Source organism: Petaurus breviceps, unplaced genomic scaffold (genome assembly GCF_028583685.1).
Source record: "Petaurus breviceps papuanus isolate PSGF00001 unplaced genomic scaffold, PetGlider_PUasm1.0 64, whole genome shotgun sequence".
Lineage (NCBI taxonomy): Eukaryota > Metazoa > Chordata > Mammalia > Diprotodontia > Petauridae > Petaurus > Petaurus breviceps.
Genome location: NW_027186428.1, coordinates 8808333 through 8824966, shown reverse-complemented (window position 1 = coordinate 8824966; position 16634 = coordinate 8808333). Strand labels below are relative to the sequence as shown.

Below are 16634 nucleotides of genomic sequence, written 5' to 3'. Positions count from 1 at the left end.
TTGGATCTGGATCGTGGTCTTGGGTGGTGGTCCTGGGGTAAGTAACGCCCTGTGTACCAGAGCTTGCTGTGGCTGTAGAGAGGGCATCCTCCTCATAACTCTGATACTTGCAAAAAACCCCAGCAATTTGGAACACAGCTATCTCCACTCTGGAAGCAAAGCTCTACAGTGACAAAGAGCTTAAAAGTCAAGTAATTCAGGGTGGCTAGGTGTCACAATGAATAGAGCACCAGCCCTGGATTCAGGAGAACCTGAGTTCAAATCCAGCCTCAGACACTTAACACACACACACACACAAAAACTAGCCATATGACCTTTGGCAACTCACTTAACCCCAATTGCCTACCTTACCCCCTCCAAAAAGAAAAAAAAAGTCAAGTAATTGGCTGGCAAGATGAGCAAGCAGAGGAAGCATAATCAGATCATAGAATCTTTTTTGGGGACAAAAGGATCAAAACATGGAACCAGAAGAAGACAACAAAGTCAAAACTGCATCAAAAGCCTCCAATAAAAATATGAACTGGCTGCAGGCCATCGAGGAGCTCAAGAAGGATCTTGAAAATCAAGTAAGAGTAGTGGAGGGAAAATTGGGAAGAGAAATGAGAATGATTATCTCACTCCAGATGTGTGAGCCTCCCCCAATTCCCTTTATTTCCACTGTGCCTTTTGGAATGCTAACACCATAATGTTCAGATTTCCTCCCATCTTGTAGTACTCATTGAGACCTGGCTCCCCCTTGATAGTTTACTGCATCCTTGGCAATCCTTTCCAGCAATGGTTGTACCTTCATTTATCCCCCACCTCCCTGGTTGTAGTGGGGTTGTACCAATACTCCCTGACTGCCACTACCACTTCTAGTCTCTTTTTATTACACCAATTTGCAACTTCTTTTAAGGTCATGTTATTTACCAACCCACAGTGCTTAGCTCATCATCTTCACCTTCAACCCAACTCCCTCATTCTAGGAGATTTCAACATGTAAAATGTGCCTTCAAATGCCCTAAATTCCCATTTCCTCAATGTATTCAACTCTCATAACCTACTCCTGCATCCCACTTTCCTTAAACACAGGAATGGTCACATTCTTCCTGTTTCACTTTATTTCCTGCTTACTCTCCAGTCTGCCACACTAGTTGTCACATTCCTATGCTGTTACTCAATTTTTTCCAGCTTCACTTTATGTTTTATCTTATCCTATTAGGACATAAGCTCCTTGAGAGTTAGCTTATTTTTTTGATTTTTGTATTCTTAGCACCTAGCACAATGTTAATGTTGAACAGTTTAATAATTGCTCTGTCTTTAATTTTTTCCATCACCCAAAAGTGTTCCACTTCCATGTTCACATACTCGGAATTTCCTTTAGGTTATCATAATCTCTTATTTTTCCTTCTTTCCCTCATTCCTCTTAAACCTACTCTTTCTCTTCACTGTCATCTCCAATTTCTGCAACTTTCAGTCTTATAACATACGTGTTACAAGACTGAAAATCCCTTCTCCAGTTGTACTTTTCCCTTCCTAATCTTGACTTCATGGTAAATCAGTTCAACTCTACACTATCCTCTGAAACACTTAAATCCCTTGTCCCCTTGCCCAACTGCCAACCATGTCTTGCCAAATCCAACCCTCATCTTCAATCTCTCCCTAACAACTGGCTCTTTCATTGCTACCTATGAACATCCCCTATGTCTCTTCCACCTTTAAAAAAAAAAAAACTTCATCAGAGACTACTATCCCAATGACTATCATCTTTCATATTTGCTTTCTTTCTCAATCAAACTCCTTGAAAAACTTTTCTATAATAACTGCCACTATTTCCTTTCTTGTCAATTAAGCCCTCTGAAATCTGGTATGTGGACCAGCCGCACACCCTAAAGAGATATCTTAGTGGTCAAATTTAATAATTTTTCCTGTCCTCTTCCTTCTTGACTTCTCTGAAGCATTTGACATTATTGATCTATTTTTCCTTCTGGTAAATTTTTTTTTCTTTTTTTTTAGGTGGGAAGGCAATTGGGGTTAAGTGAGTTGCCCAAAGTCACACAATTAGTAATTGTGTTAAGTGTCTGGCTCAAATTCGAACTCAGGTCCTCCTGACTCCAGGGCTCTATTCGCTGCACCACCTAGCTGCCCCTGGTAAATTCTTTCTCTTCTTTTTTGGTCTTCATACAAATGTGATCACTCCTTGGTCTTTTTTGCTGGATCCAGATCATGCCCACGTATTGTTTTCCAAGGCTCTGTCAGGTAATCTCTTCTCTTTTTGCCTCATATGATTCTTAAATCTATTCACTATTCAATTACCTATTTATTATGCATCTACACTGTGCTAATCACTGGAGATCCAAGTACAAAGACTTAAGCAATCCCTACTCAGAAGAATACATTACATTCTGATAGGGGAGACAAGAAGTATATTTTTAAAAAGATATACAGCATAAATATAAAGTTAATAAAATACAAATATATGCGAAATCTTCAAATAAGAGGAAATTTGAAAAGGAGGTCATTTTATGATACAGAGATAAAGGACTCCATTCAGAGCTTATGGGAAGTAGATACACCTACAGATAGGAGATGGGAGTGTTATGAGAGAAAGAAAGCTAGCTTGGCTAAATCACAACATGCAGAAAAAGAAGCAATATAAAATGAAACTTGAAAAGTAGGCTGGGGTAAGATTGTGAAGGGCTTTCAAAGCTGAATAGAAGAGTTTATATTTTATTCCAAAGGCAGTAAGATTCATTTGCATATACCAAGTTGGGGAAAATGTTTAAGTTAAAGAAAATCACTTTAGCGGTGTGTATAAAAGACAGATATGGAGAGAAACATGGCAAGGTTACCAACTAGGAGACTCTATAATAATATAGGTAAGGTGATGAAAGTGTGCATCAGCAACTGACAGACATTTCAAACTGTCATCTTAAAATGCACATGTCCAACAAAATCCATTACTCTTCCCATACCCTCAATTCCTCTGAAGCTCTCTATTATTTTTGAGGGCACTATCATCATTCTAGTCATGTAGGTTTGAAACCTCAGTTTCATCTACAACTCCCATTGGGTATTTAAAGCTCTTCAACCTGGCCCCTTCTTAAATTTTCAATCTTCTGACATTCTAAATCCTTCCACATACAATACAGTCTAATTATATCAATATACTCACTGGTCCTGAGAGGATAGAAGAGTGAAGAGAAAAGTTTTTATAAAGACTGTATAGGCAGTAACAAAGAAGTAATGGGGGAAATTTGATAACATTAAAGCCTGGAACAGAGAGAGGATATATGGGACCAGTTCTCAGAAAAGACAGAAGAGACTAGAGCTAAAGGTGGAGGCAGAGAGGGTGGGAATGAAGGGAAGGAGAAAGAATGAAAGAAAGGAAGGAAGGAAGTCCTACCTATTTCTCTGAAACAAAGAAGTAGAAAAGGGTGGGAAGAGATTTTATAGAGGTTTTTAAATATATATCAAGGGATATAGGAAAGATTCAAATGATGACTTTGATTTTGTCAATAAAGTAGCAAGAGGAGACTTGATGAACAACAGGGACTGAAGTGGCATTTGAGTCTTGTAGAGAAAAGAAGGCCTAGAAGTTCATTAGTGACCTCTATGTCTTATAATAAATGTGGTCTCCTTTTGTCAACCTAGGTATTTTACACAGGTTTAAGAGGACTGAATCAGTGGGAAGAGATGGAAAGAGGAATTTGGTCATAAAAGGAAATTTCTGAGTCCCACATCATGGAGGCTAAAGATTAAAGTCACAGGTAATGGAAGATGAAGAGGTTTATGAGACACAGGTGTACACTAAAGGCCTCAATACAATAAAGAACTGGGAAGCTAAGACATATACTCAAGTCTTGGTATGGGATAAAGCTTTAAAAAAAAAAGTGGTGGGTACTTCATGGAAACTATTAATCATGTCTATTAGCTTCTCTGCTGTGAACAGGAAGGTTTAAGGACTAGCAGTAAGGGGGACTAAGATCAAATCGTGCCTTGTTATTATATAATGTATGTATTTGTGCTCACATCACTTAACCTTCCTGAGCACCAATTTTCTCATCCATAACATGAAAAAATGGACTAGAAAGCCTTTCAGGTACTTTGTAACTCTAGATCTATGATCTTCTGAAGTAAAAAATAATAACATTAGAAAATATGGATAATTTTTTTTCCTCTTCTTTGCTTATGTTTATGCCTCTAATTTTTCCTTCATCTTGTTGACACAGCTAACATTTCCAGAATTACATCGACTAATAGTGCGAAAAGTAGACAACTCTATACTTACTGAAAAAGGTTCCAGGTTTCCATGGCAAATAATACTAGTTCTTAGTTTTAAATATATACTTCTGTTCACATTAAAGAAGTGCCTTAGTTTTTAACATAAATGTGCTATACTTTGTTGGAAGTTTTTTCTGCAGCTATTAATACAATGATGTGATTTTGTTACATAAAAATAATGGAATATTAATATGGCATAAAAATAATGAACGAGGAGCCCAAAGAAGTGGGGGAAGACCTATATGAACCAATATCAAATTTCTAGCAGAGCAACATACACAATGTCCATAAAACAATGAAATGTTAAAATAACAATGAAAGTCACCTTAACTCTCATTAGCTAGAATGAGTAATCTTGACCCTAAAGAACAGATAATGAAACAAGCTCTCCTCTTTTCAAAAACTACAGATGAGGATCGCTATAAAAGTTGTCAGATACAGTCACTATAATGGTTTGTGCTCAGAATGGTTTTGCTTAACTGTGTTTCAATGAGGGAGAAGAGGGGAAAATAGGAAGAAAAAGGAATTTATATTTAAAAAAATCAATAAATAAACAACAACAACAAAGTAATATCCTCAATTTGACAGTTAGGGTCTTCTACTACAGCCATACCAGCAAAATCAAGGAAAGAGTCTAGAGAGAAAATAAGCTGTTTGTCCTTCATGCTGAAAGAAGACCAAAATGACATGATAATATAGACAAGAATACTTCAGTGACAATTCCACAGTGCCTTATAAGGAGGCTGATACATCTAGAAGTAAGGTTTGAGATACGAGCTAACTCTACCTCCAAGGCAGTCTTACGTTTTAATATTAAAGTTCCAGATCCTTCCTAATGCATCCTAAAAATAGGAGGTGACAGAAAAATGCCGAGATGTCCCTGAGTAACAGCAAAGATTCAGAGAAAAGAAATGACACATGTAGATTACCCTCAATCTGGCGCATAATTCTACAAAGTAGCTTAGCCAAAACTATATCATTATCTCCCTGAGTTGGCTGCCAGACCCTAACCCAAGTCAGCATTAAAAAAAGCATGTTAGACCTCAATTAACATCAAGATTACAACCGAGAACATAGGAAAATAAAATCTAAGTTCTCAGTTTACCAGACCATATTTCCCCCATGGGGCCAGGGAAGTAAAGTGGGAATAGCTAAGAAACTGAGGACCTTTACCTTGTGCCTGGAAGTCACAAAAAACACTTAAGTCCAAGTCATCTGGGAAATACTAGGGCAAATAACATAACATATGATGTAGTAATAAGAGTACTCCAACAGAAGAGTTGGATTTGAATCCTGCCTCTATGTGACCCTGCTCAAGTAGCTTAACCATTCTGAACTTCCATTTCATCATTTGTAAAATCAAGAAATTGAGGTACATAATGTAAGATCCTTTCTAGCTTTAAAATCATCAATGGTTCCTCAAAACTTTTTACAGCCCCATGAGTTGACATATATCAAGAACTTTACATACCGTGCCACCACCAGGAACTGATCAATCTGTTTATCAATTAACGGATTATATGCTTCCCAAACTTTTGTTTCAAGTTTTGACTGGTCTCTTCCATCTTCCTCACCTAGAAAATGGAACACATTCTTTTGGAAAAAAATAGATCTAGAGCAAGTATTTACCATTTATTACCTCAAAGTACTTCTAATGACATCACAATGGGGTTCATATTTAGGTAGAAAAAATTCTTAAACTGGAATCCATGAATTTAAAAAAAAAAGAAAGGTTTTTTTGATCACTGTATTATGATAAAAATCAGTTTCCTTTGCAAATTCATGTGCACTATGCATTTAAAAACATTATTCTGAAAAGTGAAATTACAGAAGGTTTCTCTAGACTGTCAACGGGGTCCATGACATAAAAAAGTTAAGAATGCCTGCTAATGCTATTTACAATTCTGTTAAATTACATTGATATCTTTTTTAGATTAGAGGATGCATCTAGTGCAATCTAGTTTTTGGACAAACTTTGAATATAAAGATGTTATTACATTTCTAGACAAGATGACTAGATGACTTCTTTATGTCATTCATATGGAATAGGATCAAAATAAACAAACATCCTCCCCTTCTCCTCTACTCACACATACACAGGGAAAAGAAAATCCCTTTTGAAATATTAGCCTAAACTAATATGGATATATGTTTAATATGATTTTACATGTTTAATGGGTATCATATTGCTAGCCCTCTATATGGGGGGGGGGGCAGAGTGTGGAGCTAGAGGAAGAGAATTATGGAACTCAAAATTTGAAAATGAATATAACAAAGGAAAAAAAATTTTAAAGAGTAATTAAGAAAAAAAAATTTTTTTTTTAAAACAGTACCATAACAATGTAGGCTGAACCCTAGTTATCCAGGGGACAACAGCTAAGTATTCTGTTAAAAGTTAATCCTATTTTCAAATAAGCACAAATGACTTAAACTAGAATACTCCCCTCCCCTTCCCTGAAATGAATAAAACTAAGATAACATAAATCTTCATCCAAAGATGCAGTGAACTGATATAATGCATCCTCAGTATAATACCTCAGTCAGGTAGACAGTATAAAAATTATTTTCCTAATTTTGCAGATAAAGGAACCAGTTTCTAAGTTAAGCCCTAAACGTTACATCATGCTGTCAGCTTTCTATGGAAGTTAAAAGGGTTGCTAATCCATAACTGTTCCCCATCCCTTAATTCTACAAGGACACATGTGGAATGATTTGGTCTTAGTCTAGAAAATGTCAAGTCACATAAGCTGGGAGGTGTAGGAGGGAACCATGAAAAATAATGTACCAGAGTAGAAAGGTGTTGGACTTGGATTCAGGAAAACCTACATTCAAATCCTCCCTCTTCTACTCATTAGTTGTGTGTGACCATGGGCAAGTCTCCTAAATACGTCCCAGCCATCTTAGTGGCTCCCTTCCTGTACAGACATGAAACCAAGGCTTGCTTAGTGCCTACTTATTGTTGTTAACCGTGGTTACCCACTACATCAAAGCTCCGCTCCAGTCACACATAGTCAATTTACCCCCCTGGTTATATCACCATGCTCCTTAAGGCCTCAAGTGTAAATCTTGCCCACAATCCTCCCCCAGGAACCCCTTTTTCCTATTTTTGGAACAATACACTTTTACCTGATGCAACACTGAAGACCACTAACATTCTGGAACTATAATCAAATTAAATCTACCATTTCTCCTAGAGAGAGTATGCCAGTGAACTTTCCATGGCTCCATTTACCACCCTGTAGGCTTCCAAACCAAAATATTCCTCCCTGGCTACCACTCCTGCTCCTGAAAGGATAGGGAAGGAAATATATCTTTGTATCTCTGAACCTAACGCAGTGCCTTACATATATAGTAGAACTTAATGTTTACTGAATGAACAAGGAGCAATAAGTATATAAAGAAAAGATTTCAAGGCAGCAGCAGAACTTTTTAACAATTAGAATTCCCCAAAGATGGAACAGGCTGCCTCATAAGGTGCCCCTAACAAAGACTGGATGATCATTTGACATGGATATTTTAGAAAATACCAATTCTTGCTCAGGTATAGTTCCTCTACAAGTTCATTTCTAACTCTTAAGATTCTTATTAACTATCTTGCTAATGGTATGACTACTGAGAAAAAGCAGAGAAATTTAGGAACTGGTCTTGGAATCAGGAAGATTCATTATCATGAGTTCAAAACTGGTGTCAGATATTTACTAGCCGTGTGACTCTGAGCAAGTCCCAGAACCCTACTTGGCTCAGTTTCCTCATCTGTAAAGTGAGTTGGAGAAGGAAAAGGGCAAAACTACTTTAGTATCTTTGCCAAGAAAACCCCAAATTTGGGTCATGAAGAGTTGGACACGACTAACACAAATGAACAGCAACTCTAATTACAAAGTTTTATTTTTGGTTAGAAAGCTTTTCGTTTTTTATTTTTAGTTAGAAAGTTTTATTTTTCAACCTCTGCTCTCAACTTTATCTGCAAAAGCAAACTTCATTTCATATAATATGTTCTAGAGATATAAATGTAAATTAATTATCTCCTTTTATACAGAATGATTTTCCTTAACTGTCTATCTGATCATATCACTTCCCTACTCAATCAACTCCAGTGGCCTCTAGAATCAAATACAAAATTCTCTGTGTTGCAAAGTCCTGTGTAACCTCACCTCAACCTACCTTTTCAGCCTTACTGTACTTATTCATTCTTCTTTTGTACTCTGAGATTTAATCAAACTGGATTTCTTTCTGATCCTCAAACATCCAGTGTATGCACATCTGCACTGGCTTTCCCTGATGCATGGAATGCACTCTCTCCTCACATCAGCCTCATAGAATCTCTCCCTTATTTTAAGATGCAGCTCAAATAGCATCTTCTACACGAAGCCTTTTGTGATTTCTCCCCCAACTTCCATCTAATTGTTAATACCCTTCCTTCCAAATTATTCCATGTTTATCTTATTTGGTCTTTTTATATTTATTCTGTACATGTTTTTATATGTGCGTATATATATACACATACTTATTATGTCCCCCATTAGAATGTAAGGAGCAGGAAAAAAAATTCATTCTTTGTATTTAATCCCCAGAATCTAGCACAATGGCTGGCACAAGGGAGTTGCTTAAAAAATGCTTGTTGATTGTTGATGGAAGAGAAAGTTAAGAAATTTACTCAAGGCTGTCCTTCCTGGAATGCAGTCCTTTTTTACCTCTGCCTCAATGAATCCTTGGATTTCTTTAAAGCTCAGTTCAAACACCAACTCCTACCTATCAGACATTTCCCGAACCCTTAGCGGCTAGTGCTTTACCCCTTGAAAAAAAAAAAAAGATTTTGAATATGTTTAATTTGTACTCATATGTGTATATATTGTCTGTCTCGTAGAATTATCCTCCTTAATGGTAAGGACTACTGTATTTTTTTTTATTCCCAGTACCTAGTCTAGACCTTGGGACACAGCACGAACTTAATAAAAATTTGATTGATCAATTATAATCCTTCCCTTTCTAATTCATCTGTTTTGTAAAGTGGATTTTTTCTTAAAAAGGTTTGCTTTGTTCACATAGACACCTGAGAGTTGGCCCAAGAAATACTGGAAAACCAGCTGGCTGGAAATGAAAAGAAGCAGACAGATGCTAGATAGGTTCCTGCTGAAAGCTATATCCACACAGCAAAAAGCTTAGTCTCTTACACCCACTCTGTATTTGTATAGTCAAGATAGCCTTCAACCTCCAAGGATTCAAATTCTTAAAGATAACATCTTAGAAACTTTCTCTGTACACAGGTGTATAAGGTTGAAGGAAGGAATGCTATCTGGTAAATATAAAGTTCAAATAGAATATGCAAAAGAAGGTCTTCTCTTTGGGGAAAGGACTTGCTGCTTCCCTAATGCAATTTTAGTTCCCTAGCCAATGGTCCCACACCCATGACTTACACTAGGCTGGCAACATGTTTCATCAAGGCAATATAATATGCATAAGCTTACCCTCCTTTAGCAAATCTGTTATATCTGCTTGGTATCTGTTACCCACTCTAATTTCTCCTTTATCAGCCAGAAGAGTCTTCTGCTGTGGATCATAAACTAGAGAATAGAAGAAGAAATCCTAAAACACAAAGACATATAAAAACCAAAAAAAGGTTATCAAAAGTTTTCACTTATTAGATTAATATTAATTAATCAATAAAGAAAAAAAAGAAAAAGAAAGACACTGTGACACAGTAAATATAGATCTAGCTGCAGAGTCAGGCAGATCCCAGTTCAAGTCCTGCCTCAGACACACATTAAATATATGACCCTAATACAATTTACTTATGCAACTCTCTAAAATTAAGTTGCAGAACTGTCACTGATCTGCATTTGTAGAGAGTTACCTACACTGAAGAAACCACAGATCCATATCAAATAAGCAAAAGCTACTACTAACTAGTCTAGAAAGTTTGGGTATTTTATTATTATCTCTATTGAGAGTTGGCCCACTAAATACTAGAAATCCAGATAAGACTGTTATCGCTACTGAAGCAACTTTAATGAAATTTAATTACAGTGAGAAATGAATTGGGTAAACCACCTTCAATGTAACATGAAAGACCATATAAAATGTCCTCTGAGGTACTTTCCCAATCCAAATATTGCAATTTTGTGATTCAATTCAACAAAGATTAAGGAACTTCATGTCTACCTAACAATGTGCCACGCTTGACATAAATTTCTTTTTTAAAAACTACCTTCAAACTTCTTTTTCTACATAAACCTCCTTCATCACCAAATGCCTTTCATAGACCTTATAGACACCTAACTTCAGCAACTCAAAACAATGCAGACCTGTTTCCACATGAAGAAAACATGGAAAAAAAGCTCATGTATTTCTTTCTTAGTACCCTGTTAAAGCAGAATTAGTCAGTCACTCTCTAGGTAGCAAGGGGAATGAAGAAGTTAGTTACTCCCAATTCCACACCATACTTATTATATTAAGATATTGACATTTATTGAGTCACAAAGCACCTAGATGGGAAACAAAATTTAGCGTAAGGGAGAAAATGTTGAACTAGCTATCAGAGAAGCTGAGAAGAGGCTGAGTCAGCACAAATGGAGGCACTGGTTGTAGATGTGGGGAAACTGTGAACAGGTGAACTAGCTGACTACCTCAGAAGTTGGATATGAACTCTGATCACAACACTTTATTAGTGTGTACCTGTTGAATTTTCTAAGTACTTTCACCTTCCTGTGTATGTATTTTTGATCCCTCTCTTAAGTTAGAGTATTCTAAAACATCTCTACTTCTTTGTTCATTCCTTCAGTTTTATCAGAATAGTTTAATAAATAACACAACCATATATGCCAGTAAACAAGAGACTCCTTCCCAAAGCTATTTCTCCTTTAAGTTCTGAACTGGCTCTAAATTTAGGGGAGGTAGCACCCACAGAGATTATAAGAACTTCTACAAAAGTTTTGTTTGAACACATCACTCCATATAACAAGAGAAGCACTATTTCCTCTTGCTCCTGCCAGGAATCCTACAGGCTCTCTGTAATAAGCCATCTGTTTTTAGGTTTTCCATCAACAAGGGTTCAGACAAAAGTAGGTTAGAATCATTCCTTTCCAAATTCCACAAATCACCGCACATATTTATAGCCTGAACATAATCAAGTCCTTGATAAGAAAAAACCAGCCATAGTTAACAAAAGATGTGAAACAGAGTAAACTTGAGGGGTTTTGGTCTACTTGCTACTGTACAGACCCAAGGCCAGAAACATTTCAAGTTGGAAGAATAAAAACTTCAATGAGTTTCCTACTGGGAACAAGTTAAGTCTCATATCCTCAGACATTAAGGTAAATAAGAACTGTTGAAAATTCACTGAAATTAAAATTCACAGATTCATATACAGGCCTGTACTTCAAGGAAATAAGACTACATATAAATATTTCTGTTCTAACTAAGATTTTGAGTGTTGAATACTAAAACATTTTTGAGGATAATTTTACTTTGATCAACATATTATGAGGCTACTGAGTTAAAGAGAGAGTCCTTGGAAAGTAACTGTTTAGTAAAAAACAAAATTAAGATCTCAAGTTAAATGGAAACCTTTCCTGTCAACCAAATGCTTCATTTGCATTTACAGAATCCAGAGCAATAGCAACTCTTTACATCTGCTAAACATGTAAAATGTTGTCTTTAGACTGCTCCTGGGGCTGAGGCTGATGGTAACACTGTAGAACTTCCCCAAGAGTCAGACACTGAAGAACAGAAAACAGTGCTTTCTCCATCACTTCATGTGTCATGAGCTGCCACATTGGCCATTTCTCAGTGAACTTGAAGGTCTGTATAACAGAACATTTAAGTCTTTTTTGAAGGTCTTATTAGGAGGGACAAAGACAGAGTCATACCTCCCGCTCCAGGTATGATTTCAGGGACTCCGTCTCATTGAGCAGAGTGACACTACATTTGCCTCTAAAAAAGAAAAGAAATAATATTTGAGGAAAAGAAATATGACTGTACGGCAACAATGGTATATGTAACTGATTTTGATAAAGAAAAAAATTAGCTCTATTTTGAATTCCTACAGTCATTACCTGATATGCGTGGCAGGTAGAGATTCCAGTTGCCGGGATAGGAACAGTTCTCGGTGTCTTAGTTGATGCTTAAGTTTCTCTGGCAAATCAACCATTTCTGGATTTTCCATTTCTTCTTCCATTTCCCCTGAAGGAAAGAATTTAAGATCACTAAGATATTATTGTCAGGTCCCTTCTGACCAATCAGAAGGCACAACAAATGACTCATCTAAACAAATACCACAGGACTGAATCATAGCCTCCTACACGTATTATCTCACCTAGCCCGATATATAACTCTCTGAGCAGGAGGAAAAATCCAAAATTTCTGTATTCCAGGATTAAAAATTACAAGCAAAAAACATGACATATTAGCTGAAGACACATGAAAATGGTGCTCAAGGAAAAAGCAAATTGTTAAAAGCAAACAAAACTACCATGATGACCATAGCAGTAGCAGAACCCATCAAGAGTCAGAAGTAGAAGACGCTAAGCTAACATGGCATTCTTTTTACCTAAAGAGGTCACTGGTGCCTTCCTCACATTTTTCTCCCCTTTTTTCCAGACACATTAGAGAATCCTTGTCCTTACATGGTAATTACACATTTATACAAATGTACTGAGAGAACAGATATGAGCATACTACATAAAAGCACTGATGGGCTTGTCAACATAGAAGGAGGTCAGGAATCAGACAAGACTGTGCCAAAGAAAACAATCTCGGTCTGTGGAGCACCCGAATTGCTTAATTAGATTAACACTCATAACGAAGGAATCACCAGGCCCACATGTGAGTGATGTCAAGAATGAACTGTGGCCCTAAAACTAGCAGGTGAGAAAGAAGGCAACAGAAATCAAATAATCAAAAAAGCCATAATAGGAAAATCTTAGAGATTAGAATCAAATCAACCATGGATACTGAAAGAAATCAGAAACTTTCCAAAACAAGTTTTATCCTGACAGCCAGCTGGATTAACTACCTGACACATCAGATGAGAGCCAAAGACAGAGCTGCAACTCTGAGGACTGGGAGGGAGGGGGCCAGAAAGAAAGCAGTATGGAGAGGAACCATAATGATGAGGGCCCAAAACACACAGACAGCAGCCAACAAATCTATTACAACATGACATGTTACAATGGATAAAATGTACCAAAGGGGAAAACAGAAGAACTCTGGGCAAGTAGAGGCTAGAAAAATCTTCCTGACTCTATTTTCTCTTACTTGAACTTGAAAAACAAACATCCCACCTACATAAGTAAGACTTTAAACCTGAACAGAATGGTGACAGCTAGCCTCAAGTGGTTCCTAAAGAGTAGCAAATCAGAAGCTAACCAGAGGCTTTCCATAACTCATGTTTTCCAGCTACTCTGCAGACAAGAATGATAGCCTGGTAGTAAGGAGAATTTTTCAAAAGAAAATGCAGCCAAAGGCCTAACTACCTCTGGCTCATCTTTTACTGAAATACACAGTTGCCACTTTACTACCCACTTAAGGCTGCAAATATTAAGCTTCAGATAGCAATAAGGAAAGGACCTATATTTTCTTTATACTTAGTTCCTTCCTCCCTCACTCCATCTGCAGTCAAAGGTAAAAGGAAGCAGCATGCAAGCAGGCTATTTTTTTTTAAAGCAGTCTCTTATTCTCACCAGGAAATAATTCTGCTTCTTTTGGTGTATTTTATTCTACATATCCGGCTCCTTTCCCCCACCCTTTCCCAGGGACAAATATTAATAACATCCAAGCTAAGTGAAAATAAACAGAAAAAAAATTTTCCTCACAAAGAAAAATCTCTTTTCTTACCTTCCTCGTCGTTTTCTCCCCCTGGTCCGGTTTTATAGTAGACTGACAATGCTATATAACAGACAAACACCACCCATTATGGCAAAGGTTAAAGACAGAGCTTGTTATGTACATTTGATTTTGGTTGTGTGCACCTAATAACACTGTCTACCTTTCCGAAACACACCCAAAAGAAACCTATACCAGCAGCCTCAGCTGAGCCTTAAATAACATTAAGAAAAGATATCTGTGACTTTGGTATGCCAAAGGTACAATGGATAACTGAGGGGAAAAAAAACAGTAGTTGAAAGGGCAAAGTATGTGACAAGGGGAACACCTACTATTTGTAGATATGAGACAAACCTCATCTGTTAAGCACACTGTGTAGGGGATTCCTCTTTAAATCACAGAAAGGATTAGACAACCTCCAAAATCCTTTCCAATTCTGAGATTCAGTAATTTGCCTAGGTGGAGCTGTAGTTGGACTTGGATCAAATTCTGCCTCAGATACTTACTAGCTTGGACACTGGAAAAGCCACTAAACCTGCCTCCCTTAGCTGCTTTATGTATAAAATGGGGATACTAATAACATCTATCTCCCAGGGCCGTTGTGAGGACCAAATCAAATGATATTTGTAAAGCACTTTGCAAACCTTAAAAGTTTCTATATAAATACTAGCTATTATGATTACTGTTATTATTACAGAAACCCAAATAAGAAACACAAGTAAGAAACTCTACTGTCTCATAGTGGCTATTTGGCTATTTCCTTGGCCAAAAATGAGAGACCCTAACCAAAAAGACTGGAAAATGAAATAAACTGTGGGGCAACAGTCTATTCAATAATTGATATAGAGGATGCATGGGAAATAAGTTATGATTAAGAACGAGCCAAAAACCACAGAAGTGTATGTCGAAAGATGCTAAACAATAGGAATCCAGTCAAACTTAGGTAAACATGGTCAAGGACTGTGCTGGAAAAAGCCCTCTGCAAACTGGGAGAGGGTGTCTGTCAGAACTCTGCGCACCAAATACACTAAAGCAGACAGGAATGAATGTTTTGCTGTGACTAACTTTACTAGATGCTTCCTGTTTGATAGTGGATCTTCAAAGGGCTTGTTAAAGAGCAGAGAGGGCAAGCTGCTAATTTCAGAGAAAAGAAGTAATTTTATCACATAGACTAAATAGAAATCAAATAGATTTTATCAAAAATTTTTTGTTGAAAATCACAAAAAACATATTAAAGAAGTAGCAAATTAGACTTTACATTCCTGTCACCATAGGCAAACCAAATGCTAGCCAATCCTCAGTTGTTTCTCACCAGATATCATCCTTGATTTCTAATGGTAGTCCCCAGAGAATGCAAGTATCACCTTGTGGTTTCCATATGAATTCATTCCAAAGAAAGCTCACCAAATGTACATAGGAACCTTCTGTAACACCACCATTCTTTTGAAGGGAAGGGCAGGGAGGGAAAAGGCAGAAACACTAGAAAGAGAGGTGATACTCTGACAGTAATACAATTAGAGACTATTAGGGATGTGGTTCAAAAAAGAAATTTCTGTAAACAAAGTTAGAAAATGGCCCCCTTAAAGAAGCCAAACTCCCTCCAAAAGTTGCCACTACAGAAAAAGCTAAAACCATTAAATAATCCAATACCGTGTGTTGAAGAGGATGGCAAGACTAGGAGATTTAGGAAAAAAAATTAAAGACTTTAAAAAAACGCTTTTTAAGTATAGGGATAGGATCAGAGGGTAACTATTTCCTTGCTTAGTTTAATTTCTCCTGAAATGAAAAGGTTAAACCATAACATTCAATATAGGGTGGACTCTTGGTTATCTTGGTTATTTAAGTCTTCATTTCAACAGCTTTCAGGATCCTGTGGCAGGAAATACAAAAAATGAATAAAATGCAGGCTTTGCCTTCAATTGCTTACAATTTTCATTTTCCCATTCCTGGTGCTATTTTCTATCTGCCAAGCAGAAATGAAAGCAACATCAACTTGCAATAATAAAAACTATCAAAGGTTTGGGAAACAAACTAGCTAGAAATAAATATGTGACCTGTATAAGAACTGTAAATCTACAGCTGAAATGAAATAATACCTAAATGATTAGGATTTTCAGCATTCATGGACAGCCAAATTAATATAATAAAAATGATACTTCCCAAATTAATGTCTTTTTAATGCTAAACTAATCAGAATACCAAGGGGTTTCTTCACAGACCAGGACAAAATCATGATAAAATTTAAGTGGAAAAAGAGGTAAGACTATCAGTCCTTCCTATCTTCCCTCTTCTCCCCCTGAAAAAGAGCCAATAAAAGTGATCTTGCATTCCAAGACTAAAATGAATTATAAAATAGTTATTATTATCAAAAGTACTATTAGTACTAGTAGGCAAAAATATTCAATCAAATATGTAATCACAATATTAGTGTTTCAAAAATAGTTAACACTTTAGGTTTTGCAAAGAGTTTTACACATATCACTACATTTTGTCCTCACAACAATATTGTGAATTAACATGAAAGGTGTAATTATCCCATTTTTACAGATGTG

At 36.7% G+C, this 16634-nt stretch overlaps 3 protein-coding genes across 13 annotated transcripts in view; all 3 read right to left on the bottom strand.

The window, feature by feature from the left end:
- The window catches only part of MTA1 (metastasis associated 1), a 279124-nt gene that overhangs the window by 124987 nt on the left and 137503 nt on the right, over nt 1–16634 (bottom strand). For 6 of the 10 annotated variants that reach the window (XM_069103874.1, XM_069103875.1, XM_069103878.1 and 3 more), the window contains exons 4-8: nt 14095–14145; nt 12315–12441; nt 12129–12192; nt 9729–9846; nt 5735–5837 (exon numbers count right to left, since the gene is read on the bottom strand). In XM_069103874.1, the coding sequence (XP_068959975.1) occupies nt 5735–5837; nt 9729–9846; nt 12129–12192; nt 12315–12441; nt 14095–14145 (463 nt within the window). The remainder of the gene's footprint in view (nt 1–5734; nt 5838–9728; nt 9847–12128; nt 12193–12314; nt 12442–14094; nt 14146–16634) is intronic. The other 4 variants (XM_069103876.1, XM_069103877.1, XM_069103882.1 and 1 more) reach the window with 1 other exon arrangement.
- Nucleotides 1–16634, bottom strand: part of CRIP1 (cysteine rich protein 1) — a 311632-nt gene that overhangs the window by 229748 nt on the left and 65250 nt on the right. The window lies entirely within an intron of this gene.
- Nucleotides 1–16634, bottom strand: part of CRIP2 (cysteine rich protein 2) — a 258552-nt gene that overhangs the window by 176668 nt on the left and 65250 nt on the right. The window lies entirely within an intron of this gene.